Genomic DNA, 24,341 nt, shown 5'->3' with positions numbered 1-24,341 from the left:
GCAATCTCAACAATGTACCAGGTGCAATAGTCATGGTTCTAATGGACGATCGAGTCTTGTCTAGCTTATGCTTTGTTATAAATGTCATGTTGGGGGAAAAAACAAACAGAACACGCGTACAAACTAAGATGGTATTGAAATTAAATCCCACTCAGACAAACAGATGAGTTTATGATGGACACAGATGTAAATACCAGTAGACATTGACCATCGCGCGGTCACGGGGGGAGGCGCTCCGGCGATGCGCGCTCACGAGCGCCTCACGCTCCAAACCGCGCGCCTCCGGTACCGCCGCCTCCTTCAGTGATCCACTTCTGAATCTCAGGATCATTAATTGTTCTGTGAGCTGCGTCTTCAGTGGATGGGGCAAAGCGCGCGTCGTGACCGGTAAGATGCTGTTTCAAGTCTATCTTTTGGATTGTACAATGCCTCTTACTTCACTTTGTGAGCATTCTTTTCCATACATTTAGAAACTTGCCTGCTCAAAGAAAAAAACATGATAATTGTTGCATAAATATAGGTCATTAGTTCAAAGGAGGGAATTGTGAAACCTTTAGCTGCTCATCGTGTGCATTGTCAGGACTGAGGAAAAGGAAGAACTTGGTAAATAACCAGATTTATGTCCTGTCTTCCTGTTTTTCATGGCTTAATGTAATGGAAAACATCCTATCGTGGTTCTGTTTGTTGATTCTGTCTTTGGGTGTTTTTCTAATTGTAGTATCTCTTTTACAGAGGTTAGTGATGGAGGAAGATGAACATAAACTATAGGAGAAAACCGGGACATCGTAATGCCACAGACTGTCTGCACACTACCTCTCCTGCTGGCACTCGTGGGATATGGTGAGACCAACTATGCTAAGGAACAGATGTACTTATGGGCATATACATTCAAAGAGAAGGGCAGAGTATGACTGTTCTACGTTATACTTCCATTTGAGGAAGGATTTTTTTGTTTGTTTGCCTGTAATAAAATGCGTCCACAGCCAACGTTTTTAATGACCAGTTGACTATTAGATCACAGCTTTTTGATGGAACCTGTTAGCAGATAAACATTTTAGACCAACAGAAAGAAATGTCATATATTTTGAGTTTGAAAAGGGAGGTACTGTAAGTTTAAACAACTTGGTCAGTAAAAAAAAATCCAAGTACCTTTATGTTATATGATTTATTGACTATGTTTATTTTGCTTTGTTTGTCCCATACAGCTTTGGCTGGGCTCAGCATATGGCCCTCTCTTCACATCGCCCTTAGCAACGCCAGTGTATTTGTGGATTTTCTATCAAATCCCAGCAACAACGACACCGTAGTTCAAAGGACCCTCTCTTTAGTGAACACAGAGACCAACACCACCATAACCACTCGGATCATCCCAAACTCCCCTGCAACTTTCAGGGTGGAGTTCAACTGCTCGTGCTTCCTCTCTGCCGGGACCTTCCGCTTCTTGCTGGGGCAAACGAGCATCGCCCCAGCAGCCCCTCGCAGCAATGGCACAGGCCGGGGCGGTGTGGAGCGAACGACCTGGTGGTGGAGCTCAGAACTGCAAGTGCAATGGCCCACTTTTCATGTGGCGGTCGAGAGGGCAGGAAACCAGTCCGGGTCATTTCAGGTACGAGGTGCCAGCGGGTGGTTCTGATGTGTTAGAACATGTACGAAGATAATAACTGTGATCGTCATTTGCTATGTTGATTATCATAGCAGACATAGACAGACATAGCATAGACAAGTGGTCGTGACAGTGTGTTTGTTGTTGTGTGCAGGGCTGTAGTCGGCTGAAGACATTCTTGGTCGATTAAAGACACATTCTGCCAATCGATTAACTAGTTGACTAAAGGGGAGAGTGGTGCAAAACTGGCAAAAACTCTATGTCTTTATGGTTAAAACTATTTATCAGACCCTAACTGCACTCACACGACTACAACCGCATGGAAGTGTATGCAAAACAACAATTTATTTGCAATTACATATAAAGGGGCAGATTAAATGTATCATTCATGTCCAATCTTCTAAAATGAAGTAATCAGTTGATGAATTTTGGTTGAGTAAAACACCATCAACCAACTAAACGACTATAGGCCTATAGCCCTAATTGTGTGCTGTTAATAGCCATATTATTGCGCCTAATTGTTTGTAATAGTCACAGCTCGTATTGTGACATAGGTGTGACATTTCTCAAACATGAAATGGTAATTGTCTCTTTTGCCTCAGGTCGTTTTAGCCACCAACGAGCACTTCACCGCCTGCAGCAGCGGCATAGACTCTGCTCTTTACCTGGAGGTCAGTTTCATGGAGCACAACCAAATTGGCCGAAACAGCATCGACAAAGTGCGCGCGCGCTCCCGGTATCCCGTCACGCCGCTCCGCTCCCAAAGCCTCGAGCTGCCGTGCGCTTTCCCGTTCACAGAGAGAGACTTCATACGCGTGGCACTGAAGTCGCCTCACGCCACTCAGGACGTGAAAAGCTCCGGGCCCTTGTATTTGTCCAGAATATTCTCTTATAAGCTTCTTGTGGAAAATGGCAACGCGTATAGGAGCGCGTGTGAAGGGACAATGTCCGTTAAGCTGCTGACTCCACCCTGTGCACACATCAGTGGGAAAGTGTTGCTCTACAAGGACACGGGGGTCGCTCCGAGTCTGTCCGCCACTGGGACAGGCGGTGCCGCGCTGCTGGGCTTTGGGTCAGAGGAACCGGCGTCACCCCCCCTGGCGTTCAACTGGCTCACTCAGGGAGAGAATGAAACCGAATTTAACTGCTCCGTGTTTTACCCCGGCAGGAATAAGTACTGCTTTCGGTTTGTCTTCAACTACAGTCGGTCGCCAAGTCCAGCGCAGGCGTGTTTGGTGGTTCACAGGAGAGCAGGTATGGCATGTATTTTGTTTATTCCAAGACAAAACGAAAAAAAGGTCTGTAGACTCGTCGCTAGATATTTAACAATAATTCAGAAAATACAAATAAACCGTGAGAAAACGGTGTCATTTGGTATTGTTCATGGGTTACTGCAGTGGAAATGAAAGATGCATGGAGCACACACGGACAGAGGAGCGCATTTTGTTGACAAGCCAAAGTTTTTCCCAAGCTCAGATCGATTGAGATGAGTAGTTTCGGAAGAGGCATCTGAACATGAAAGGCATCTAAAAATGAATCCCTCAATTGGCATCCACTTTTCTGAAACCCAAGTGTGGGGGTAAAATGTCACGCTAAATGACTGCACTCAAACAGAAAAGAAGCCAGCATGGACGTACTATTCTTATAATTCTGTGGGACATCAAGAAAAACATAAAATAGCCCTTAGTCTTTTATATAGTCTTTTCATTCTGTAGCTTGTCCAGGAAATCTAAATAAAATCGATATTTGAAGTTTTGACATTACATTTTCCAAAATAAAAAGCTATATTAACAGCACTACCAATTTTAAAATAAGTAAATCATTGTTGTTGGTTTTCTTTGCTATGTTGTTTCTTCTTGTAGAGTCGTGGGGTCCATGGCAGCCCTGGAGCCTGTGCAGTGTGACCTGTGGTGAAGGAGTGAGAGAGAGGGTCCGTGATTGTTTACTGCCCTCTGGTGGAGGTGGACTGAAGTGCACCGGCATGGTCAAAGAACAGTCTCTCTGCTCCCTTGAAGACTGTGTTGGTCAGTTTACAATTTATTTGCTGTTCAGTTGACTTTTTCAAATCATTTTCTTGTTCTATGTTGTTATTTTGAAACAGGGCTGAAATATGTATGAATGGTCGCAATAAATGAGAGGAATGGAGAGGGTAGTAGGGAAGAAACAACATAGCAAAAAAAAATCACCAAGAATGCAATGTTCTTTGCAAAATGTCCTGTCTTGTCCTACGAACACTGTAGTTTGGACATCTACAAACATTTTCTGAAGTGTGTATTTCAGGATTCTCTCAAATTTTGAAAATCCTTCATATGTTTAAAGTGTGGAGAATCCAACTCGCAGTTTTTGTCCTTTATAAGTTATTTTGCCAAAATCGTTCAGCCCAAATAGTCATAGGGTGTTCTATACCTTTCTATATATTATTCTACAGCACAATTTACGGCTGTGTTTTACCAAAGCAACAGTAATACAAACATTTCTTATCTAAAATTATTTTTCCTTTTCCAGTGTGGCCAGGCTCTTCACCTTCCCTTCCACCCGCCAGCATTGGAAATTCACCCCTGGGCAATAACATTGTGGCTGTGACGGGCATCTCTCTGTGCCTGGCTGTGATTTTGGCTACTGTCATTGTAACCGTGTGGAGAAAGCTCTGCCAGACCCCTCCTTCCTGCAGCTCAGTTCGTCGAGGCTCTCTCCATTCGCCCGGGGGCAGGAAGTTGTCTGATGAGGCGTCCATTTGTGCCAACAGCCTCCAGCGGCCCAGTGTCACCGATGGCCATGTTACGACAGCTGGAGTTACTGCCTCCCAGAAAGAGGCAGCTCCACCTCTCACACAGACACTGGCGATACCTCTTCCCCAAGACCCAGAAAGACTGTCCCCTAGTGGCCAGAAGCTGCTGCCGCCAATATTTGGGTAACTAGTTTTTTGCAATAGTATTGTTGGTTGCACGCAGTCATAATTATGTTTTAATTGTAGAAATAGTCGTAGCACATTTAGCCTTATAGATTAGTCTCTGTTCATTCAAGATATTTAAGGTCGCAACATTTCAGTTGGGGGATATGCCACCTGCTTGTTTCTATGAGAATGTTATTATTACTTTGCTTGAATTTTCCATAGTTTGGCATTAAACGTCTCATTACTGCTGTTTTTATTGCTTACTAATCCCTTGATAAACATTTGTTCTTACTGCCTTTCTGCCTTTGTACCTCATAGATTTTATACCGTGCACCTTTACTCAAAAATAGGGTAATAATAATAATAATAATAATCTGAGAAAACAGACAAATTGAAATAATACATACATTTGAACATGCATGAATCATAAATAAAATACAAAAATAAGCTTTTCATCAGAATTCAACAGAACTACTAAAATCAATAGACTTTTCTTTCAAATGTGTTATCAATCGCTTGTATTTGGGCACATGTATTGTTCAATTTGCTTTTGCTCGCCGCAGGTATCGCTTGGCTCAGCAGCAGTTGAAAGAAATGAAGAAGAAAGGTTTGAAGGAAGCCACGCAGCTGTACCACGTCTCCTCGAGTCCTGTTCACGACACTCTGCTTGAAACCTCGGCGTCCCCAACGTGCTCCCCCATCCCCTCCCCAACGGAGTCCCCTCTGGGCCCACCCAAAGAAACCAACTCATTGAACTCGAGCCCTTTCCGACTCGCTGCGCCTTTCTCTGACGCGCCACCCCAGACATCGAGGACCACGCCTGACAGACTAAGTCCTAGAGTGCAGCTAGTCCTTGGACCTCTTGTTCCAGGTCATTCAAAAGGTGGTAGCACTGGATGGAGGGACCGGACAGCGGACTGGGTGGAGATGGTGGAGAGGAGTGGGTTGGCCGCACCCAGACAAGGATGTGCACCAGGAAATGAAGACCACTACAACAACAGGAATCCCTATTTCCGTCGCACTTGTAGTTTTAACGACACAAAACCTCAACTTTCATCGGCTGCACTTGCAAGACAGTTCAGAGAGAGAAGCATGACTCAGGTTTGTGATCTAATGTAATCCGAATCAAACAAGCCATTATGACCACTTGACCAATATTGCCCCCATACTCATCTATGCTAGCAAAATAGGCGTGACGTATTGAGTACAAGATCAATTATACAGAGATATGAATATATATTTAACAGGTTTCTCCATGAACCTTTGGACAATTGTGCTTTGGGATCACTGACTGCCCGGCCTCTCCTATTTAAGATGGCTCCTCAGCTCAAGAAAAGGCTGCAAGATTAATCAAGTTCGAAATCACAATTTGACTGGACGCAATTAGCAAATTTTTTTGAAGTACCATCATGTGATCCTTCTTTCTTTTTTTAAACATTGTCCAGATAACTATCCTGTCTTATTCTGCATAAAACTGCTAACCCTGTAGTTTACATGTGTATTAACATGTTCTTAAATACATGTGATTCTGTTATAAGTTTGTCATTTCATATTCAGTCTTTTGGTCAATTCTCCTGCATGTTTCAAATGTGAAGTTTTGAACAAAATCGTATTATTGAAACCGCAAATCTAATCCCAATCGCATCAGACGTTTCTTTTTCCAAAATGTGCTGCCCTAGGATAACCTTTTGCCCGATGAATAAATTAATATGCCTAAATCTGTTTGCACGTAAGAGGAGTAAAGATAATGTTAAGGAGTAGTAGTGGTACAGAAGGGGGCAAAGTTAATACTGAACAAAATGGTTTATATATAATTATAATGTTATGCCTCTTCATAGACCGTGAGAAGATCGCTAATGTAAAGTGTTATGTATTTCAGGTGGCATCTCGCACTCTTCCTGAGGGCAGCAGTTGGAACAGAAGTGGAAAGTTGTCCCCTTCTTATCCCTTTGCAGAAGAAAGTGCATCGGAGTGGGCCAAAGCGAGACTCCAGAGAAAAGATCTAAAGAGGACCTGGACCCACACACAAAACAATGAGGTTAAACACACTGGCACCAACACAGACAATTCAATTTCAACATCCGAAAGACTGCTCAAGCCTGACCTCAAAGCCCCAATAGAAAAGGACATCCCTAAACCCCAGGGTGTTTCGGGAATTGGGGGTCCGGTTGTAGGACAGCAGGACTATCCCATCGGTCTGAACCATCTAAGTCTGAACAGGGCTGAATTAAACTGGAGCCGGCGCGGTCCTTCCCCCATACAGAGGAACATGTTGGCCCGCAAACTGAAGGAGGCGCAGTCATCCTCTTGTGCCAGAGGAGGGCGCCAACGCAGCTCGACCTTCAGCGTGTCCTCATCCCAGCAGAGGAGGGACAGGGGTCGATCTTTGCCCATGTCTGGAGACTTTAGCAGCAGCAGTGGGGGCTCGCCGTTCAGACTGAGTGGAGCCGAACAGAGGATGATGGATCTGGATCTGTCCTCCCGGTGTGAAGAGGCCTACGAGTAGATTTCAAGGGATTTGTAAACTCTATTGTTAAAGATTAAGGATTTTGTTTATGCACTAAATAAGACCATCCAGGCCAACTCAGATGGAATATTCACACATGATCAGGTGCCTTTCTATAGACATGACTTCCATTATCCCCCAAACAATAAAGGCCTCAAGACTCACAATAAAGATAATTTTCTTTGTTTACTTGTCATTAAGTACAGCGTTTCAGTATATTTGTTGAATGATTTTTTGTTGATAATTGTTATCATTTTGTAATTTTATAGTTAAAGCTGGGGTAACCGACTTTCGTCTTGTTATATTGTAAAAGCAACACTTGATGAGACCGCTGCTGGCTGCCTGCAGCGAGTGATACAGTATTTTATTTCAACCTGTAAGTATTAGCTGAAAGAAGCTCTCTCTGGTTCACTGCGCTTGAGTAGTTCACCCCAGTTCCTGTTCATCTAAAAAATCTGTTCTAAAACCATACACGCCCAAAAATGTGTGTATGTGGATGTGGGTCTGTGAGAGCAAGGGACGAGTTTAACACATATCTATTTTGTCCTGGTTTTGCTGTCTGAAAATCAAGTACCCCAGCTTTAATCTAGGTTATTTCATTTTGAAGTTTGGAATTTTTATACTGTTACTGTTAAGTTTTATCTATTATAGTTGGATTTATGCAGCATGTTTGTATTATTAAGATCATTATAGTGTAATTCAGGTTCACTGGGTAAGGACAATTTGAATGTAAATCTACTATACCACTCTCAAGACAATAGACTTGTGTCAGTGCACTGTTCATAACACAAAGATCAGATCAAGGCTATGACTACAATGCACGTTTTATTGTAGAAATAGGACAGACCTGTGCTTACAATTCAGCCTGATCAGAAGCTTTCGTAGATGTTGTGTATTTAAATAAAACAGTTGGATAAAAAAGGGCTGAAAAAATTATGTATGTATTCAAAATACTCCATCTCCGCTTCCCACAGCGTCCAGGAACATCAGTGGTCGCGTCTTCATGGTCGTGTGTCGAAGGGAGTACCAGAGGCCTCTCCACGTTCCCCAAACCACTCCGTTGTCAAACTGGCCAGAATAATTCCCTTTGCGATAGAACTTTCCATTTAGGTTGGCCGCATGGCATCTGTAATAATACAATACAGTAGTAGTATAATTGTAGAAGTCAAATCAATGTCAAAATAATTATAATTTCAAATTTGAGTGTATTGTCTATAATAAAAAATAAATCTTTAAAAAAGAGCTGATTAAAAATTACTAGAGCTTAAACTTAGTAACTTAATAGTGGTAGTGATATTTCTGCAATTTTGGTGGTCAATTTTCCTGTGCATTCTTGTTTAGTGATACTTGAACCTGAACTAAATCTGATGGATTGCCCTAATATTGTCTGAATACTGTCATAAAAAACTATACATTTTTGTCAAAATTGCCCACCCCGATCCTGAGAGTAATCCTGATTTTTGATTTTTCTTTTTCGAATGTGAAAACTTGAGAATTTACCGATTGAACCACCAGCCGGCCTGATTCTCCTGAGCGCAGCTGCCCTGATGGTAGCGGTCATTATCCTGTCAAGAAATCACTGTTAACATTACGAGTAAGGCAAGTAAACAACTATGAAACACAATTTTATTTCATAACCAACTTTTAAAAGAAGGTATTTCTTCAAAGCAGTAAAAGAACATAGTATATTCAACACAGATGTTTTGTATGTGCCATGATGAAGATATGTTTTCCACTTAATCTATGATCAAAATATTATGCCTCACCACCATATTACTACAATATTGTACAATATTTGTTAGATATATTAATTGTTCCCTTTTAAAATGCCATAACAAGCCTCTGGTACAAATAACAACTCTCATATTCCATTAAGAAATTGTAGTGTTTAATAACAGTTATATCTTCATGTTGTGTCTGTTTTTGTTTTTTCAGGCACTGCTGGAACAAAATGCATGTATAATAATGGGACGGCCCATTATATGATTGTGATCCTTAACCTGATCTCTGGTGCTGAACTGCATCCCACTGAGGAAGGAGGACCACTGCTCCACCATCCCCCCTCCTCCCGTCAGAGCATCGCCCGCTTTGCCACTGTACTGGCCATATTGAAGGCGGTACTTCTCCTGCAATTAAGATTACAGTCAAGTAATTGCTATCATGCACATCTATGACACATTTTGTTCACTTACAGATTCAGCACTGGTTTTGAAGTTCTCATAAAACGCATAATTTCTGTGTCCATTCCAGTCCATTAAGTCTATCTTCACCAAGTTTTTACCTTAAAAAAAGCATATTGAATTCAGAAGCTATAAAAATACAAAAGACACTTTACCATTTACAGCAGTGGTCCCTGAACTTTTTGACTCGAGGGCCGCATTGGGTTCTAAAATTTGGCTGAGGGGGCGGGCCAGGAAAATATGGTGTGTTTGTGTGAACTAATGAATTACTATAAATTACACGCAAGATTTGACCTGTAACTTGTAACAAAGCAACAAATGCAAGGCTCAATGTACAAATTGTTTTCCAAATGCATTAAATAATTATTAATTATCTACTGTCTTCTACTGTCCACAAGAGTCTTCTACTGTCCACAAGAGTCTTCTTCAGTGTCAAACACTTGCGCTTCCTGCTTGATTGGCCCCGGTGGCCGTTTGTGGTGAATTTTGTTTCCTGCGCGCCATAGATTTTCTTGTGCACGCGCTAAGTGCTAGCAGTGCACTATGTGCGAGCAGTGCACTATGTGCGAGCAGTGCACTATGTGCGAGCAGTGCACTATGTGCGAGCAGTGCACTATGTACGAGCAGTGCACTATGTGCGAGCAGTGCGCAGCTTAGAGGGAACAGTGGCCATCTCTTCACATTACAGGTGAAAGGTAAACTGAACGGCCAGCCACAGTATTGTGAGTTTGAATCCCGACTCCGACATTTGCTGCACGTCCTCCTTTCCCTCTCATCATTCCCCTTCCTTTCTTTCTCATTCCATCTACTGTCTAATAAAGCCTACGGCAAATTATTATTATTATTTATTTATTTTAATTTTTTAATATAACTTGGACAAGCTTGGCGGGCCGGATTGAAAGGCCCAACGGGCCGGATGTGGCCCACGAGCCGTAGTTTGGGGACCACTGATGTACAGTTTATCAAGAGGACAACCTTTTGAAAGCAATGAGTGCATGTGCTCATTGCCCAGCCAAAACTCATCGTTCCACAGTTTGAAATCCCCAAATCCATCTCTGTAGTCCACCCAGTCTCTGCAAAGTCAAACAGCCACACACAGACACTGTTTGGTATAGAAAAGCCATCATAAATTACCATAATATTGACTTTGTTACCTATTGAAATCCACCTTTCCATGTCTCCGTCTCTGAAACACTGTCCATCCGCCTCCATCGTCCATGTCACAGTAAACCAACATAGGGTCCTGGTTTGGAACGGGCCTGATCCTGTAGAAGCCACTCGGAGGTCTCTTTCTCTCAAACAGTTCAGAACAATCTGCCACAGCGGTAAAGAGCATCAAGCCCTGGTCTACAAACTGCTGTCATTTTATTTCTGATCAATTCAAAGCGCACTACGCATCTTTCTTGATTGAGCCACTTGCTTTGTCTCCATGAGGTTATTGCTTTGCCCAGAAAGTTCCACAGAATTATATTAAATGTATCTATCTCAATTCTTGTAGAAAGAAAACACTGTCAAAGTGCACATTATTCAGAGAAACATTAGTTGGAGAAACTGTGGCTGTGAAGTAGCTCATCAGTATCATGTATTTTGTGACTGTACCATTATTTATAAAAAAAAAAAGAGATTAATGTAGACTGTTGTCAACAGCGGAATTCCATTTCACTTCAAAATAATGTAGCTCGGATATAAAACTCTATGATGGTGATGAATACCAGTGAAATTTAGCACAAAAAAGTATTAACAAGGAGGAGAAAAAAACATTTCTAAAATGGAAAAAAAGACTAACTTTTGCCATGAATATGAAAATGGCAACGCTGGAACAAAGGGGACATATGCCAGACTTCTACGCACTACTCTTTTCTCTCTTTTTGCATTTTTACTCACAGAGACAAGCAGGTGACGCCAACACAAGTTAACACGTATATATATATATATATATATATATATATATATATATATATATATATATATATATATATATATATATATATATATATATATATATATATATATATATATATATATATATATATATATATATATATATATATATATATATATATTTATTTATTTATTTATTTATTTATTTATTTATTTATTTATTTAAATAATTACAGAATGACATAATTACATCAGAAATAAAAATCTTGACCATGTATATATATATATATATATATATATATATATATATATATATATATATATATATATATATATATATATATATATATATATATATATATAAAATAATAATTTTAAACTAAACTTGCAATGATTTATTTACCACGAGTTTCACACACAGAGACATTGGACCTGATAAAACATTTGATGATATAAGAAAACATACCTTTGTCATGTACAATAAGAGTACCTGCAGACGGAAGGGGAGCCCTCTGGGTAGTGCCCAAGCTGCCCACAGTCCCGCTGCCCACTGTCCCGCTGCCCACTGTCCCGCTGCTGTTGGTCCCGCCACTGTCAGCTGGTGACTGTGGATCTTTGTTTGATGCGGTCGGGTGAAGAGGCTGGAGATATTTGTGTGTCTGCAGGTATCGGATCTGCCAAGCTCCGATCAAAAGGTGATTCTCCAGTTTGTTTATGCTTTTCTTGAGATCTGCCAGTTCCTTCTCACACGAGTCCAGGACCTAAGCAGGAGAAAGGCATTTGCATTTGTATAAATATCCAACAACCTAACTATAATATTCAAGAGCCATATGGAAATTAATGATACTTACAAACATGTCCATCAGAGCAAAGCCGCTGCAAACCAAAACCAGTAAAAGTACTGCTGCCATGATAACTTTTCAACTTTTCAATAACAAGCAGCATAGTGTGTCTTTTATCTCGCTCCAGTTTCCATCTGTTTCTCTCTTCAGGTGTCAGGAGTTATTTAGAGCTGGAGCTGGTTCGGCCTGGTCCACATTAAGATTCACCTGAAGCTGGTATTTGAGAGTTTTCCATTTCTATTCAGTGCACGACAAAAATGCAGTCTTAGTACCAGTTTTTAGTATTTATTAGTATTTAGTATTTCATGGTAGTTCTGTTTTGTATGTTTTGTACATTTTCCTCTCATTGTAATATTTTCATATAGAAATAAGGCATCATGTGTAAAAATGAAAATGAATTCCACATATTTGGGACATGAAACAGAAGCCCCCTATGATGACAACACGAACAAGGCAGTTTACGTCGCCCGGATCGGCGTCACCGGGGCCCCATCCTGGAGCCAGGCCTGGGATGGGTGCTCCATGGCGAGCGCCTGGTGGCCGGGTCTTACCCCACGGGGCCCGGCCGGGCACAGCCCGAAAGAGCGACGTGGGGCCGCCCTCTCGTGGGCCCACCACCCGCAGGAGGATCCATAAGGGGCCGGTGCAGAGAGATCTGGGCGGCAGTCGACGGCAGGGGCCTCGGCGACCAGATCTCCAGACACAGAGACTAACTCTGGGGACATGGAATGTCACCTCGCTGGGGGGGAAAGAGCCTGAGCTTGTGCGGGAGGTTGAGCGATACCGACTAGATATAGTCGGCCTCACCTCCACGCACAGTTTGGGCTCTGGAACCTATCTCCTCGAGAGGGGCTGGACGCTCCACTTCTCTGGTGTTGCCCGAGGGGAGAGGCGGCGGGCTGGTGTGGGCTTGCTGATAGCCCCTCAGCTTAGCCGCCACGTGTTGGAGTTTACCCCGGTGAACGAGAGGGTCGCGTCCCTCCGCCTTCGGGTGGGGGACAGGTCTCTCACTGTTGTGGCGGCCTACGGGCCGAACAGCAGTGCAGAGTACCCGGCCTTCTTGGAGTCCTTGGGAGGGGTACTGGACAATGCACCGACCGGGGACTCCGTTGTTCTACTGGGGGACTTCAACGCCCACGTGGGCAATGACAGTGACACCTGGAGAGGGGTGATCGGGAAGAACGGCTTCCCCGATCTGAACCCGAGTGGTGTTCAGTTATTGGACTTCTGTGCTAGCCACGGATTGTCCATAACGAACACCATGTTCAAGCACAAGGGTGTTCATCAGTGCACATGGCACCAGGACACCCTAGGCCAGAGGTCAATGATCAACTTTGTTGTCGTGTCATCAGACCTCCGGCCGCGTGTCTTGGACACTCGGGTGAAGAGAGGGGCAGAGTTGTCAACCGATCACCACCTGGTGGTGAGTTGGATCCGCTGGCGGAGGAGGAAGCCGGACAGACTTGGCAGACCCAAGCGCATTGTGAGGGTCTGTTGGGAACGTCTAGTGGAGCCCTCTGTCAGTAGGGTATTCAACTTGTACCTCCGGGAGAGCTTCTCCCATGTCCCGGGGGAAGTTAGGGACATTGAGTCCGAGTGGACCATGTTCTCCGCCTCCATTGTTGATGCGGCTGCTCGGAGCTGTGGTCGCAAGGTCTCCGGTGCCTGTCGTGGCGGCAACCCCCGAACCCGGTGGTGGACACCGGAAGTAAGGGATGCCGTCAGACTGAAGAAGGAGGCCTATCAGGCCACTCTGGCTTGTAGGTCTCCGGAGGTCATCGACGGGTATCGGCAGGCCAAGCGAGCCGCGGCTCGTGCTGTCGCAGAGGCAAAAACCCGGGCCTGGGAGGAGTTCGGGGAGGCCATGGAGGAGGACTATCAGTTGGCACCAAAGAAATTCTGGCAAACCGTCCGGCGCCTCAGGAGGGGGAAGCAGTGTCTCACCAACACTGTTTACGGTGCGGGTGGAGGCCTGCTGACCTCGACTGGGGATGTCGTCGGACGGTGGAAGGAATACTTTGAGGATCTCCTTAATCCCTCAGTCACGTCTTCCGAAGAGGAAGTAGAGACCGGGGACTCGGAGGCTGGCTCATCCATCACCCAAGCTGAAGTCACTGAGGTTGTTCGCAAACTCCTCGGTGGCAGGGCTCCGGGGGTGGATGAGATCCGCCCTGAGTACCTAAAGTATCTGGATGTTGTAGGACTGTCTTGGTTGACACGTCTCTGCAACATCGCGTGGCGTTCGGGGACCGTGCCTCTGGACTGGCAGACCGGGGTGGTGGTCCCTCTGTTCAAGAAGGGGGACCGGAGGGTGTGTTCCAACTACAGAGGGATCACACTCCTCAGCCTCCCAGGTAAGGTCTATTCCAAGGTACTGGAGAGGAGAATCCGACCGATAGTCGAACCTCGGATTCAGGAGGAGCAGAGTGGTTTTCGTCCCGGTCGTGGAACACTGGACCAGCTCTATACCCTCCATCGGGTGCTCGAGGGTTCATGGGAGTTTGCCCAACCGGTCCACATGTGCTTTGTGGATCTGGAGAAGGCTTTCGACCGTGTCCCTCGGGGTGTCCTTTGGGGGGTGCTCCGGGAGTACGGGGTCCGGAGCCCTTTGCTCAGGGCTGTCCGGTCCCTGTATGACCGGAGCAGGAGCTGTGTTCGCATTGCCGGCAGTAAGTCAGACCTGTTCCCAGTGCATGTTGGACTCCGCCAGGGCTGCCCTTTGTCACCGGTTCTGTTCATAATTTTTATGGACAGAATTTCTAGGTGCAGTCGGGGGTCGGAGGGTGTCCGGTTTGGGGACCACAGGATCTCATCTCTGCTGTTTGCAGACAATGTCCTGATGGCTCCATCAAACCCGGATCTGCAACATGCACTGGGACGGTTTGCAGCCGAGTGTGAAGCGGCTGGGATGAGAATCAGCACCTCCAAATCCGAGGCCATGGTTCTCGACCGGAAAAAGGTGGCTTGCCCTCTCCAGGTGGGTGGGGTGTCCTTGCCCCAAGTGGAGGAGTTCAAGTATCTCGGGGTCTTGTTCACGAGTGAGGGAAGGATGGAGCGTGAGATCGACAGGCGGATCGGTGCAGCGGCTGCAGTGATGCAGTCGCTGCATCGGACTGTTGTGGTGAAAAGGGAGCTGAGCCGAAAGGCAAAGCTCTCTATTTACCGGTCGGTCTACGTTCCTACCCTCACCTATGGTCATGAGCTTTGGGTAGTGACCGAAAGAACAAGATCGCGGATACAAGCGGTCGAAATGAGTTTCCTCCGCCGTGTGGCTGGGCGCTCCCTTAGAGATAGGGTGAGGAGCTCGGCCACACGGGGGGAGCTCGGAGTAGAGCCGCTGCTCCTCCACGTCGAGAGGAGCCACCCTCGGGAGGTGTTTCAGGCATGTCCCACCGGGAAGAGGCCCCGGGGAAGACCCAGGACACGCTGGAGAGACTATGTCTCTCGGCTGGCCTGGGAACGCCTCGGGATCCCCCCGGAGGAGTTAGAGGAAGTGTCTGGGGAGAAGGAAGTATGGGAGTCCCTGCTCAGACTGCTGCCCCCGCGGCCCGGCCCCGGATAAAGCGGCAGAAGATGGATGGATGGATAGAAACTGAAGAATGAATAGTCAGGTATAAATGTCTTTTTTCACTTTGTATATATTTCTGTTTCTAGTTTGTCAACAGAGGGGATTTTGGATATCTTATTTGAGTAAACTAGATATTATAGAACATTTGCATTTTTGCATTTAACTTGCTTAGAATTGGATATGAATAAATCCGTCTGTACGATCCATCAAGATCTTCAGTACAAGAAAAGTAAAGTTTTGTGCAGACCTATTATACAGTAGGTGCCACTTTAATAAAAAATGTCTTTGAAGTTATAATGTCCATATCTGTAAATACAAGTTGATTAAGTTCAATTATGAAACATATTTAGTTGAACAATGGTCTGCACACGTCTGCCTCTGTGCCCCTCACACATGTCTGCCTCTGTGCCCCTCACACATGTCTGCCTCTGTGCCCCTCACACACGTCTGCCTCTGTGCCCCTCACACATGTCTGCCTCTGTGCCCCTCACACACGTCTGTCTCTGTGCCCCTCACACTCGTCTGCCTCTGTGCCCCTCACACACGTCTGCCTCTGTGCCCCTCATACACATGTCTGCCTCTGTGCCCCTCACACATGTCTGCCTCTGTGCCCCTCACACATGTCTGCCTCTGTGCCCCTCACACGTCTGCCTCTGTGCCCCTCACACATGTCTGCCTCAGTGCCCCTCACACGTCTGCCTCTGTGCCCCTCACACATGTCTGCCTCTGTGCCCCTCACACACGTCTGCCTCTGTGCCCCTCACACACGTCTGCCTCTGTGCCCCTCACACACGTCTGCATCTGTGCCCCTCACACATGTCTGCATCTGTGCCCCTCACACATGTCTGCATCTGTGCCCCTCACACACGTCTGTCTCTGTGCCCCTCACACACGTCTGCCTCTGTGCCCCTCACACACGTCTGCCTCTGTGCCCCTCACACACGTCTGTCTCTGGGCCCCTCACACACGTCTGTCTCTGTGCCCCTCACACACGTCTGTCTCTGTGCCCCTCACACACGTCTGCCCCTGTGCCCCTCTCGTGTCTGCCTCTGTGCCCCTCACACACGTCTGTCTCTGTGCCCCTCACACACGTCTGCCTCTGTGCCCCTCTCGTGTCTGCCTCTGTGCCCCTCACACACGTCTGTCTCTGTGCCCCTCACACACGTCTGTCTCTGTGCCCCTCACACACGTCTGCCTCTGTGCCCCTCACACACGTCTGTCTCTGTGCCCCTCTCGTGTCTGCCTCTGTGCCCCTCACACACGTCTGCCTCTGTGCCCCTCACACACGTCTGCATCTGTGCCCCTCACACACGTCTGTCTCTGTGCCCCTCACACACGTCTGCATCTGTGCCCCTCACACACGTCTGTCTCTGTGCCCCTCACACACGTCTGTCTCTGTGCCCCTCACACACGTCTGCCTCTGTGCCCCTCTCGTGTCTGCCTCTGTGCCCCTCACACACGTCTGTCTCTGTGCCCCTCACACACGTCTGCCTCTGTGCCCCTCACACACGTCTGTCTCTGTGCCCCTCACACACGTCTGCCTCTGTGCCCCTCACACACGTCTGTCTCTGTGCCCCTCACACACGTCTGCCTCTGTGCCCCTCACACACGTCTGTCTCTGTGCCCCTCACACACGTCTGCCTCTGTGCCCCTCTCGTGTCTGCCTCTGTGCCCCTCACACACGTCTGTCTCTGTGCCCCTCACACACGTCTGTCTCTGTGCCCCTCACACACGTCTGTCTCTGTGCCCCTCACACACGTCTGTCTCTGTGCCCCTCACACACGTCTGTCTCTGTGCCCCTCTCGTGTCTGCCTCTGTGCCCCTCACACACATCTTTAGAACGATCCACGGTTTTGGCTCTGTCCCTCCTCTGGCCCTCCTCTGTCTCTCTTCAGTTCCTCCTCTGTCCTGGTTCCATTCACGCTCATCTTCCTCCGCTTTTTGAATATAACTTTTTAACCGCTCACGTGTCGATATAAAGCATATGCAAAAATAATGTGTGCATTGATTCCTTTCCGCTCTGATCTCATGGGCTTTGAAGAATGAAACATAAACGCAGTGGCACAAGTCAGCACTGTGGTAATGTAACACTTTGACACCAACTACCATGAAATATCAAAGAAGAAGATGAAGGAAAGCAGTCTGTGTGTGACGATCGTGGACCTGCAGTGGTAAAAGTGATCCACAGTGACGTGAAGTAACGCAAGTGCGTATTAACCGCAGTGGATACAAGTGGAAAAAATCTCCAATCCAACTTTATTTGTAGAGCACATTTTACCAACACAAAGTCCCCAAAGTGCTGCACAGAGTACAAAACAAGCAAAAGCAAAATATGTTAAAACAATAAAGAATAATACATAAATGTGTACAAACCCAATTAAAAACAATATAAAATATACAAAATTAAAAAAGACATTCAGAGGACCACACAATTATCATTCGGGTTAAATGCCAGTGAATAAAAGTGCTTTTTTAAACGTGTCTTAAAAGCATCAACTGCAGTCTTTATGTGGAGGAAGAGCGTTCCAAAGTTTGGGGCCAACTCCCAAGAATGTTTTTTAGAAGCTCTGGTGTAAATTGTGTAAACAAAGAATAACAACAGACACAAACCATCAGGCTGGATGTCATGGAGCTCGGGATTGTGACGTCACACATTTTCAGTTTGCCTTTTCAAACCAATGGAAACTCAGCAATCATTAATACGAACGTGGTTATATTGTTTTGGCTGTTTAATAGATCAAAGATCTCTGCACAATTAGCACACCAGCAACAAACATTGCGGATCTCCATGATAACGGACGTTTTTGACGTTCCAGGCTGAGCTCAAAGATAGAGGAAAAACAAATCAAAAAAGCTTTGGAAAAAACTGACATTCAGCTGAGCCACTACTGATAAATACATCTAACAATAGTTAGTATAGTTTTGAATGAACGCTGAGTTTATTTAGCATCTTTAAACGCTCTATTGCTTTGACACTCTGCAGAGTGATTTATGTGTAAAGAATGTTAATCTATATAACACACAATTGAAAAAAAAAAAAATTGTTTGATGAGTGACGTCACAATCCCGATTACTTATCAACTCTTCTGTTTTGTAATCAGTAGCACAAAAAAGTCAGAAGTAAATGCAATGGTAGAAGCCTGTTAATGATAAAGAAGGCTTTTGTGCATTAAACAGGTTTGTTGAGAGTTTTGTTGAAAGTGGTTAATTAAAACCAGATGTTGCGGTTACCCCGATGTTGCAGAGGAAGCGATGCAGAGGCTAGTTTGGCTACAGCTAACTTTACTCGTGGAGTCCAAGTCCGTGAAGGTTTGTGTCATTATTGTCCAGTCCGAGGAGGAGCGGTGCGCCTCTTTTCACTGAAGTTCAGGAAGTCCAAACCCGCTACGTTTGCACAAACCGCGGAGGGAAAAGTGGAGGAGAGAAAGAGTCCGCTCGGGTTAACCTTTGAACCATCTTCCTTCTGTCCTAAGAGGAGATCACAAGACCGCGCTCGTATAATGTCACGCAGGACAGAAGCACGGGTAAGCTGGCTCTGAGGGATTTGCTTGGCTTTTGCTGCTAAAGGGTGAGTTCAAACTGGGAAAACTGCAGAAAACTGTGAGAGGATGAGGCGTGGAGAGGCTGCAGTGCTGTGCAAGGACACATGCGCTATTATGCATTTTATCTGAACTTGTATGCCTAATTTAACTATGTCCATGTTATTGACATTTGTGTGATCAAGCTGCCTAACTGGTCAATTAACAGTTTTTCCCCCCCTTTCTTTTCTTTTATCTGTCCCTCCTTCAAAGCCAGACAGTGACAGTGAAGACTCCAGCACCATGTCTTCTGTTCATTTCAGTCCAGGCTCAGATGCAGGTGTAAATGGGTAAATTGGATTTCTAATTATTGACTTTGTTTTGTTTTATTATTTTATTTGACAAAATGTCTTCTCTATCACTGGGTTTTAGAACGATCAGAAATCAAGACATTTGATTTAAAACAAAAAAATATGTTGTGGTCACATGACATCACCATGTGAGCTGGAGGACAGGTTCTATGACATGTATTTATTGCGTAATATATTATATATATATTTTTTAATAAGAACAAGTCCTCACTGAATAATGTCTTATAGAGCCAATTCACTGCTTTCCGCTTCCTGTTATTGGCAGCAGTTTGTGGACTTTTCACCATTCAAAAGAAGATTATTTACTTTCAAATTGGTAAACTCTCTGGTAACTAATTTATCATCATTCTAAAACCCATGAACAGTGCACGGGCTTACTACACTACACTGTGACAATATATCTATTTTGTGATACGAGATTATAGGCCTGTATTTATTATTTTATTTTTAGGAATGTTGCAAAGATGGAGGACGCCAAAGTGGAAATAGACGATGGAAAAGAGGAGGATCAGGACCCTGACACTATGTACCAGTATGTCCATGCTTTTTACTTTGCGTCAAATTTAAATGACAAGTATTTTATTTATCCAATCATTGTAATACATTATTCACGTACAGCAATATCCGGAAGAAGATCTCCCCCGTGGTCCTGTCTTTCGGATTCCGGTGAGTCTTTAATGCCTTGTGGACTGTACAAGTATTGTGCTTGAGCGTATGTGTCTTTGTATGTGTCTTTGTATGTGCAGTATATTTGGAGTGGTTCTGATCGTCGTGGATATGGTGCTGGTGATCGTGGACCTGTCACTGCCTGCCAGGAGCCGGGGCCTGGGGAACGCTCTGGAGGCCGCGTCCCTGGTCATTTCATTCTTCTTTCTCGCTGATGTCCTGCTTCGGGTCTATGTAGAAAAGTAAGTGAAGAAGTGGCATCTAGTCAAAGTATTTCTACATATCACGCACACACACTGGTTGATGCCTGAGTCAGCAAGAATGCAGTTTAACAGGAAGCGTTCAAAGAGGAAGTCCGGGGAAAGCATTGCTAAACTCCTGTCATCAGTCAGACTTCGTTTCTGATACAGTGGGTGCAACACTGTTTTAAAACTAGTATCAAAACTAGATACTCGTTTGAACAAGTATCAATAGTGAATGAACAAGAAAAGTATAAAACCACATGATAGTATAAAAGTAACATTATTCCATTCCTGATTACTTTGCTGACATTATCGCCTTGAAACACACGGATAGATTTAGGGCTGTGACGATTAATCAACTATCAACAATTTAAATATGAAGTAGTATTGAAAATAATCGTGGTTGTGTTTTGATCATTATAATTGTTACCGTATTTTCCGGACTATAAGTTGCACCTTTTTTCATAGTTTTGGCCGGGGTGCGATTTATACTTACATTTATACTTATACTCCGGAGCAACTTATATGTGATATTATTTGTTATTTTCACACCACATTTCATACTCAAGTGCAACTTATATATGTTATTTTTCTTCTCTATTATGCATGGCTGGTGCGATTTATACTCCAGTGCGACTTATAGTCCGAAAAATAGGGTATCTTGACTATGCAGACTTTAAAACGCATGCAAAAATACCTTTTAAGACATTGCATTATTAAATTAAAATCTCCTAACATTTTCATCATCAATACACTTTATTTGTAAATGTTCTCTATATAGAAGCTTCCAGTTTCTATATTTCAACATTTCTTTGGTTGATTATGTGTTTAAAAAGACTTGACGTACAATAGAAATGATCTTTTGACTTGTTGACTTATCAAATATATGAATTGCTGACTAGTCGATTGATTAAAAATGGTCAGTTGCGCCCCAGATAGATGCTGATCTTTCCATATAGACGAGAAGAACGTGATATGTATGTGTTTACATTGATTAACTGGGCGTTGCCTCCTCAGGTTTACCGTGTATTTTAGCTCAAGGCTGAACATCCTGGACGCTGTCATTGTCGGGGTCACGCTAATAGTCACAATGATCTACACTTTCTCTGACTTGTCGGGAGCCAGCCTCATCCCCAGGTACATTTGAACTTCCGGCGGGGCCAAAGGTTTCCATCCAGTTTGAATACAACGATGTGTTTGTCTCTGTCGTCAGGGTGGTGACATTTCTGCGTTTCTCGAGAATATTCATCCTTGTGAGAGTGTTCCGATTAGCAGCTCAGAGAAAAGAGTTGGAGAAAGTCACCAGGAGAATGGTAAGCACACGTTTCAATCCATCTAACTTTATTTATAGAGCCCTTTACAAGACGACCAAAGTGCTTTCCAAAAGTATCTACAATAAGATGCAAATTGATACTAAAACTAGTATCGAAACTAGATTCGGATTTGAGTCTTCTTAAAAAACAGGACAAAACTTGACCTTTACTAAACGGTAAAATGTGGACTCATCTAGAATGAGACCACATTTTAACAGAAAGAAAATACTATTATTCTGTGTTGAAAGTGATAATCTATTGTTTAAAACTTTTACTTTGACCCATCAAAATTGGCATCGAGAATAGAGTATATTTCTTGGTTTCATGCTTTTGTATTGTTTCGATTTGATACTATTATATTATTTATTTTCACAATGGGTTAAACTGAGTTAGCGATGACACGTGGGATTTTCTTGTTTTGTTTAGGTTTCTGAGAATAAGAGGCGTTATCAGAAGGACGGCTTCGACCTCGACCTTACTTACGTCACAGGTTTGTTAATCGTTCGGTAGAATATTGTACACATTTGATTATTTTACAGAGATTTAAAACAGAGTAGAATCCCCAAACCTCAAACTTTTCATTTGCTTCCCGTTCAGACCGTGTCATTGCCATGTCTTTCCCCTCCTCTGGCAAACAGTCCTTCTACAGAAATCCCATCAAGGTAAGCCACAAATTCCGTTTACTCTACTTTCCACTCTGCAATACCATTTCATTTTCACACTTTCAATTACTTGTCTCAATTGATTTCTTTGTTGTCTCTTTTTAGGAAGTTGCAAGGTTTCTAGACACTAAACATGAAGGGCACTATAAAGTCTACAACCTGTGCAGTAAGTGTCCAGAGACAAGACGGAACCAGCAAGCCATAAAACGGAGATTAAAAGGAGTAATCTGTTTTAATTCCGTATTTAAATGTTTGTTTGTTTTGTCCGTAGGTGAAAAAGGTTACGACCCACAGTTCTTTCATTACAAAGTGGAGAGAATCTTCATCGATGACCACAATGTGCCCTCTCTGGAGTACGTCACATGTCTCTTTTAATCATTCTCTGTAAAGTTTTGCATGTACTCGAGTGTAATTGTTTGTAAAATAAGATAAGATAAGATAGATAAGATAATCCTTTATCTTATCTTATCTTACAAACGATTACATTGTGACACAGTGTGACAAACGATTACATTGTGACACAGTGATATGCTGAAATACACCGCCGGTGTGAGGGAGTGGATGGCGGCGGATCCAAAGAACATCATTGCAATTCACTGTAAAGGGGGGAAAGGTTTGTTCACAATGACCGTATGATCTTTTGTTTATGCGTCATGATTATTCTCCGTTTTGTCTTTCAGGGCGCACAGGTACAATGGTGTGCACTTGGCTCATCGACAGTGACCAGTTTAAGTCCGCTCAGGTGAGTTAATTACACTGCGTTCACTGTATTGGGATGTGTAACTGGCATTTATGTGTGTTTTTAATCTTGCACATACTCCGCTTTAGGACAGTTTGGAGTATTTTGGCGAGAGGAGGACGGACAAAAGTCGAAGTTGCAAGTTCCAGGGAGTGGAGACGCCCTCACAGGTGCGGGCAAACTTTTCCGCTTCATTTAAAATCTCAAATAATCGACGGTTTCTGCCCACATCGTATTCACGTCGACTGTGCTTCTCTTCCAGAGCAGATACGTGGGGTATTACGAAATCATGAAAACCACGTTCGACAGACGACTTCCTCCTCCAAAAAGCCTCAGGGTCAAGAGCATCCGGGTTCACTCTATTGCAGGTGCGGCATACGGATCCAACAATGTATGCTCTACACGTACAATTTGCACTTACGACTGTTTCACTTTTGAACCAGGTGTCGGCAAAGGCAACGGCAGTGATTTAAAAGTGAAGATAATTGTCCGAAAGGAGCTGGTGTTTGAATGCGTGTGCGCCAAACAGGACAACTGTACAGTAAGTCATGCACAATCATCAAGTTTGTAAAAGATACATACCAACATGTACTACGCATTACATTCGCAGATTATTCATAACATTATAACTACTTTTCTTGTTTGTAGTATGTAGTTTAACGCGCACACTTAAATTGCTGTGAAGGTCCGTGTTCATAATTGTAAAAACTGGGATGCAAATAATTATCTTTTATAACAGTCACTTCTACACAATGTTGTTTGTGTGTCGTTTAGGTTTTTCCAGATGTGGGAAACAACGCAGCCGTGATCAGTTTACAGAACGGGCCTGTGGTCGATGGAGATGTCAAAGTCATGTTTGAATCAAGTGCTGTAAGAGCCGCAATATTTGAATAGAAATGGTTTAGATTTGTTTGTTCTACTCTGTTTTGTATTACAGGGGCTTCCAAAAGGATATGAAGATGTCCCATTCTACTTTTGGTTTAATACCTCATTTATAGTAGAGGACAAGTATGTTTCAAAGGGTTTTAAGACACATTCTTTAACCACCATTAAAATACTTTCTGAAACTTTGATTTGAATCTTTACAGGCTGTTTCTGCCCAGAGAAGAGCTCGACAATCCACACAAAGCAAAGACTTGGAACTTGTATAAAGAAGATTTTGGTGTCACCATGTATTTCTCCGAACCCTAATAAACGTTTCCTTTCCGAAATGCATGCGTGCTTTATACTTAGGATACTCGAATATTAATGACAATTGGTTGTTTTAGAAGAAATCATGATACAGATTTATGCTCACAGAAGTCACATTCAGTAATATTTATTGCTTGTTTTGCATTGCAAAATTATTGCTTTAAGC

At 44.0% G+C, this 24,341-nt stretch overlaps 3 protein-coding genes across 6 annotated transcripts; 2 read left to right on the top strand and 1 right to left on the bottom strand.

Moving 5' to 3' along the window:
• Positions 1–267: 267 nt before the first annotated feature.
• On the top strand, positions 268–7,163 carry thsd1 (thrombospondin, type I, domain containing 1). The gene is made up of 8 exons (XM_072445966.1): positions 268–387; positions 733–840; positions 1,206–1,606; positions 2,206–2,857; positions 3,466–3,627; positions 4,109–4,514; positions 5,060–5,597; positions 6,376–7,163. The coding sequence occupies exons 2-8, from the start codon at positions 789–791 to the stop codon at positions 7,000–7,002; spliced, it is 2,838 nt and encodes a 945-aa protein (XP_072302067.1). The 5' UTR covers positions 268–387; positions 733–788; the 3' UTR covers positions 7,003–7,163.
• A 554-nt stretch (positions 7,164–7,717) lies between these two features.
• On the bottom strand, positions 7,718–12,095 carry fgl1b (fibrinogen like 1B). Its single transcript, XM_072445518.1, has 8 exons — positions 11,915–12,095; positions 11,530–11,824; positions 10,337–10,496; positions 10,158–10,255; positions 9,195–9,283; positions 9,003–9,128; positions 8,503–8,567; positions 7,718–8,128 (listed from the first exon to the last, which is right to left on the bottom strand). Exons 1-8 carry the CDS (start codon positions 11,972–11,974, stop codon positions 7,948–7,950), a joined length of 1,074 nt encoding a protein of 357 aa, XP_072301619.1. The 5' UTR covers positions 11,975–12,095; the 3' UTR covers positions 7,718–7,947.
• A 6,800-nt stretch (positions 12,096–18,895) lies between these two features.
• Positions 18,896–24,195, top strand: tpte (transmembrane phosphatase with tensin homology). 4 transcript variants are annotated; one of them, XM_072445961.1, is made up of 19 exons: positions 18,896–18,997; positions 19,265–19,341; positions 19,814–19,894; positions 19,981–20,028; positions 20,109–20,270; positions 21,288–21,407; positions 21,484–21,583; positions 22,010–22,073; positions 22,181–22,245; positions 22,351–22,411; positions 22,517–22,598; positions 22,770–22,858; positions 22,926–22,987; positions 23,074–23,154; positions 23,247–23,352; positions 23,428–23,525; positions 23,759–23,854; positions 23,922–23,992; positions 24,073–24,195. In XM_072445961.1, exons 1-19 carry the CDS (start codon positions 18,974–18,976, stop codon positions 24,173–24,175), a joined length of 1,590 nt encoding a protein of 529 aa, XP_072302062.1. In that variant the 5' UTR covers positions 18,896–18,973; the 3' UTR covers positions 24,176–24,195. The 4 variants fall into 4 exon arrangements, with proteins under 4 accessions (XP_072302062.1, XP_072302066.1, XP_072302065.1 ...); XM_072445965.1 differs by having other exon boundaries at positions 18,929–18,997; positions 19,269–19,341; XM_072445964.1 differs by having other exon boundaries at positions 18,946–19,041.
• The last annotated feature ends 146 nt before the right edge of the window (positions 24,196–24,341 follow it).

This window comes from Eucyclogobius newberryi, unplaced genomic scaffold (genome assembly GCF_026437365.1).
Source record: "Eucyclogobius newberryi isolate DKJ021-1_F unplaced genomic scaffold, fEucNew1.0.hap1 SCAF_15, whole genome shotgun sequence".
NCBI lineage: Eukaryota > Metazoa > Chordata > Actinopteri > Gobiiformes > Gobiidae > Eucyclogobius > Eucyclogobius newberryi.
Note: the sequence above shows the minus strand (reverse complement) of the source record. Positions and strands in the feature narration are given on the sequence as shown.

Excerpts from the sequence above, each read along its gene's own strand:
- fgl1b (XM_072445518.1), bottom strand. The coding sequence starts at position 11,974 with ATGGCAGCAGTACTTTTACTGGTTTTGGTTTGCAGCGGCTTTGCTCTG. Across the intron at positions 10,497-11,529 it reads TCTTATTGTACATGACAAAG|ATTGTTCTGAACTGTTTGAG; the intron begins GTATGTTTTCTT and ends CCGCTGTGGCAG. Across the intron at positions 9,129-9,194 it reads TCAAAACCAGTGCTGAATCT|GAGAAGTACCGCCTTCAATA; the intron begins GTAAGTGAACAA and ends TCTTAATTGCAG.
- thsd1 (XM_072445966.1), top strand. The coding sequence starts at position 789 with ATGCCACAGACTGTCTGCACACTACCTCTCCTGCTGGCACTCGTGGGA. Across the intron at positions 841-1,205 it reads GCTGGCACTCGTGGGATATG|CTTTGGCTGGGCTCAGCATA; the intron begins GTGAGACCAACT and ends TGTCCCATACAG. Across the intron at positions 2,858-3,465 it reads GGTGGTTCACAGGAGAGCAG|AGTCGTGGGGTCCATGGCAG; the intron begins GTATGGCATGTA and ends TTCTTCTTGTAG.
- tpte (XM_072445961.1), top strand. The coding sequence starts at position 18,974 with ATGTCACGCAGGACAGAAGCACGG. Across the intron at positions 21,584-22,009 it reads AGAAAGTCACCAGGAGAATG|GTTTCTGAGAATAAGAGGCG; the intron begins GTAAGCACACGT and ends TGTTTTGTTTAG. Across the intron at positions 22,246-22,350 it reads TCTACAGAAATCCCATCAAG|GAAGTTGCAAGGTTTCTAGA; the intron begins GTAAGCCACAAA and ends GTCTCTTTTTAG.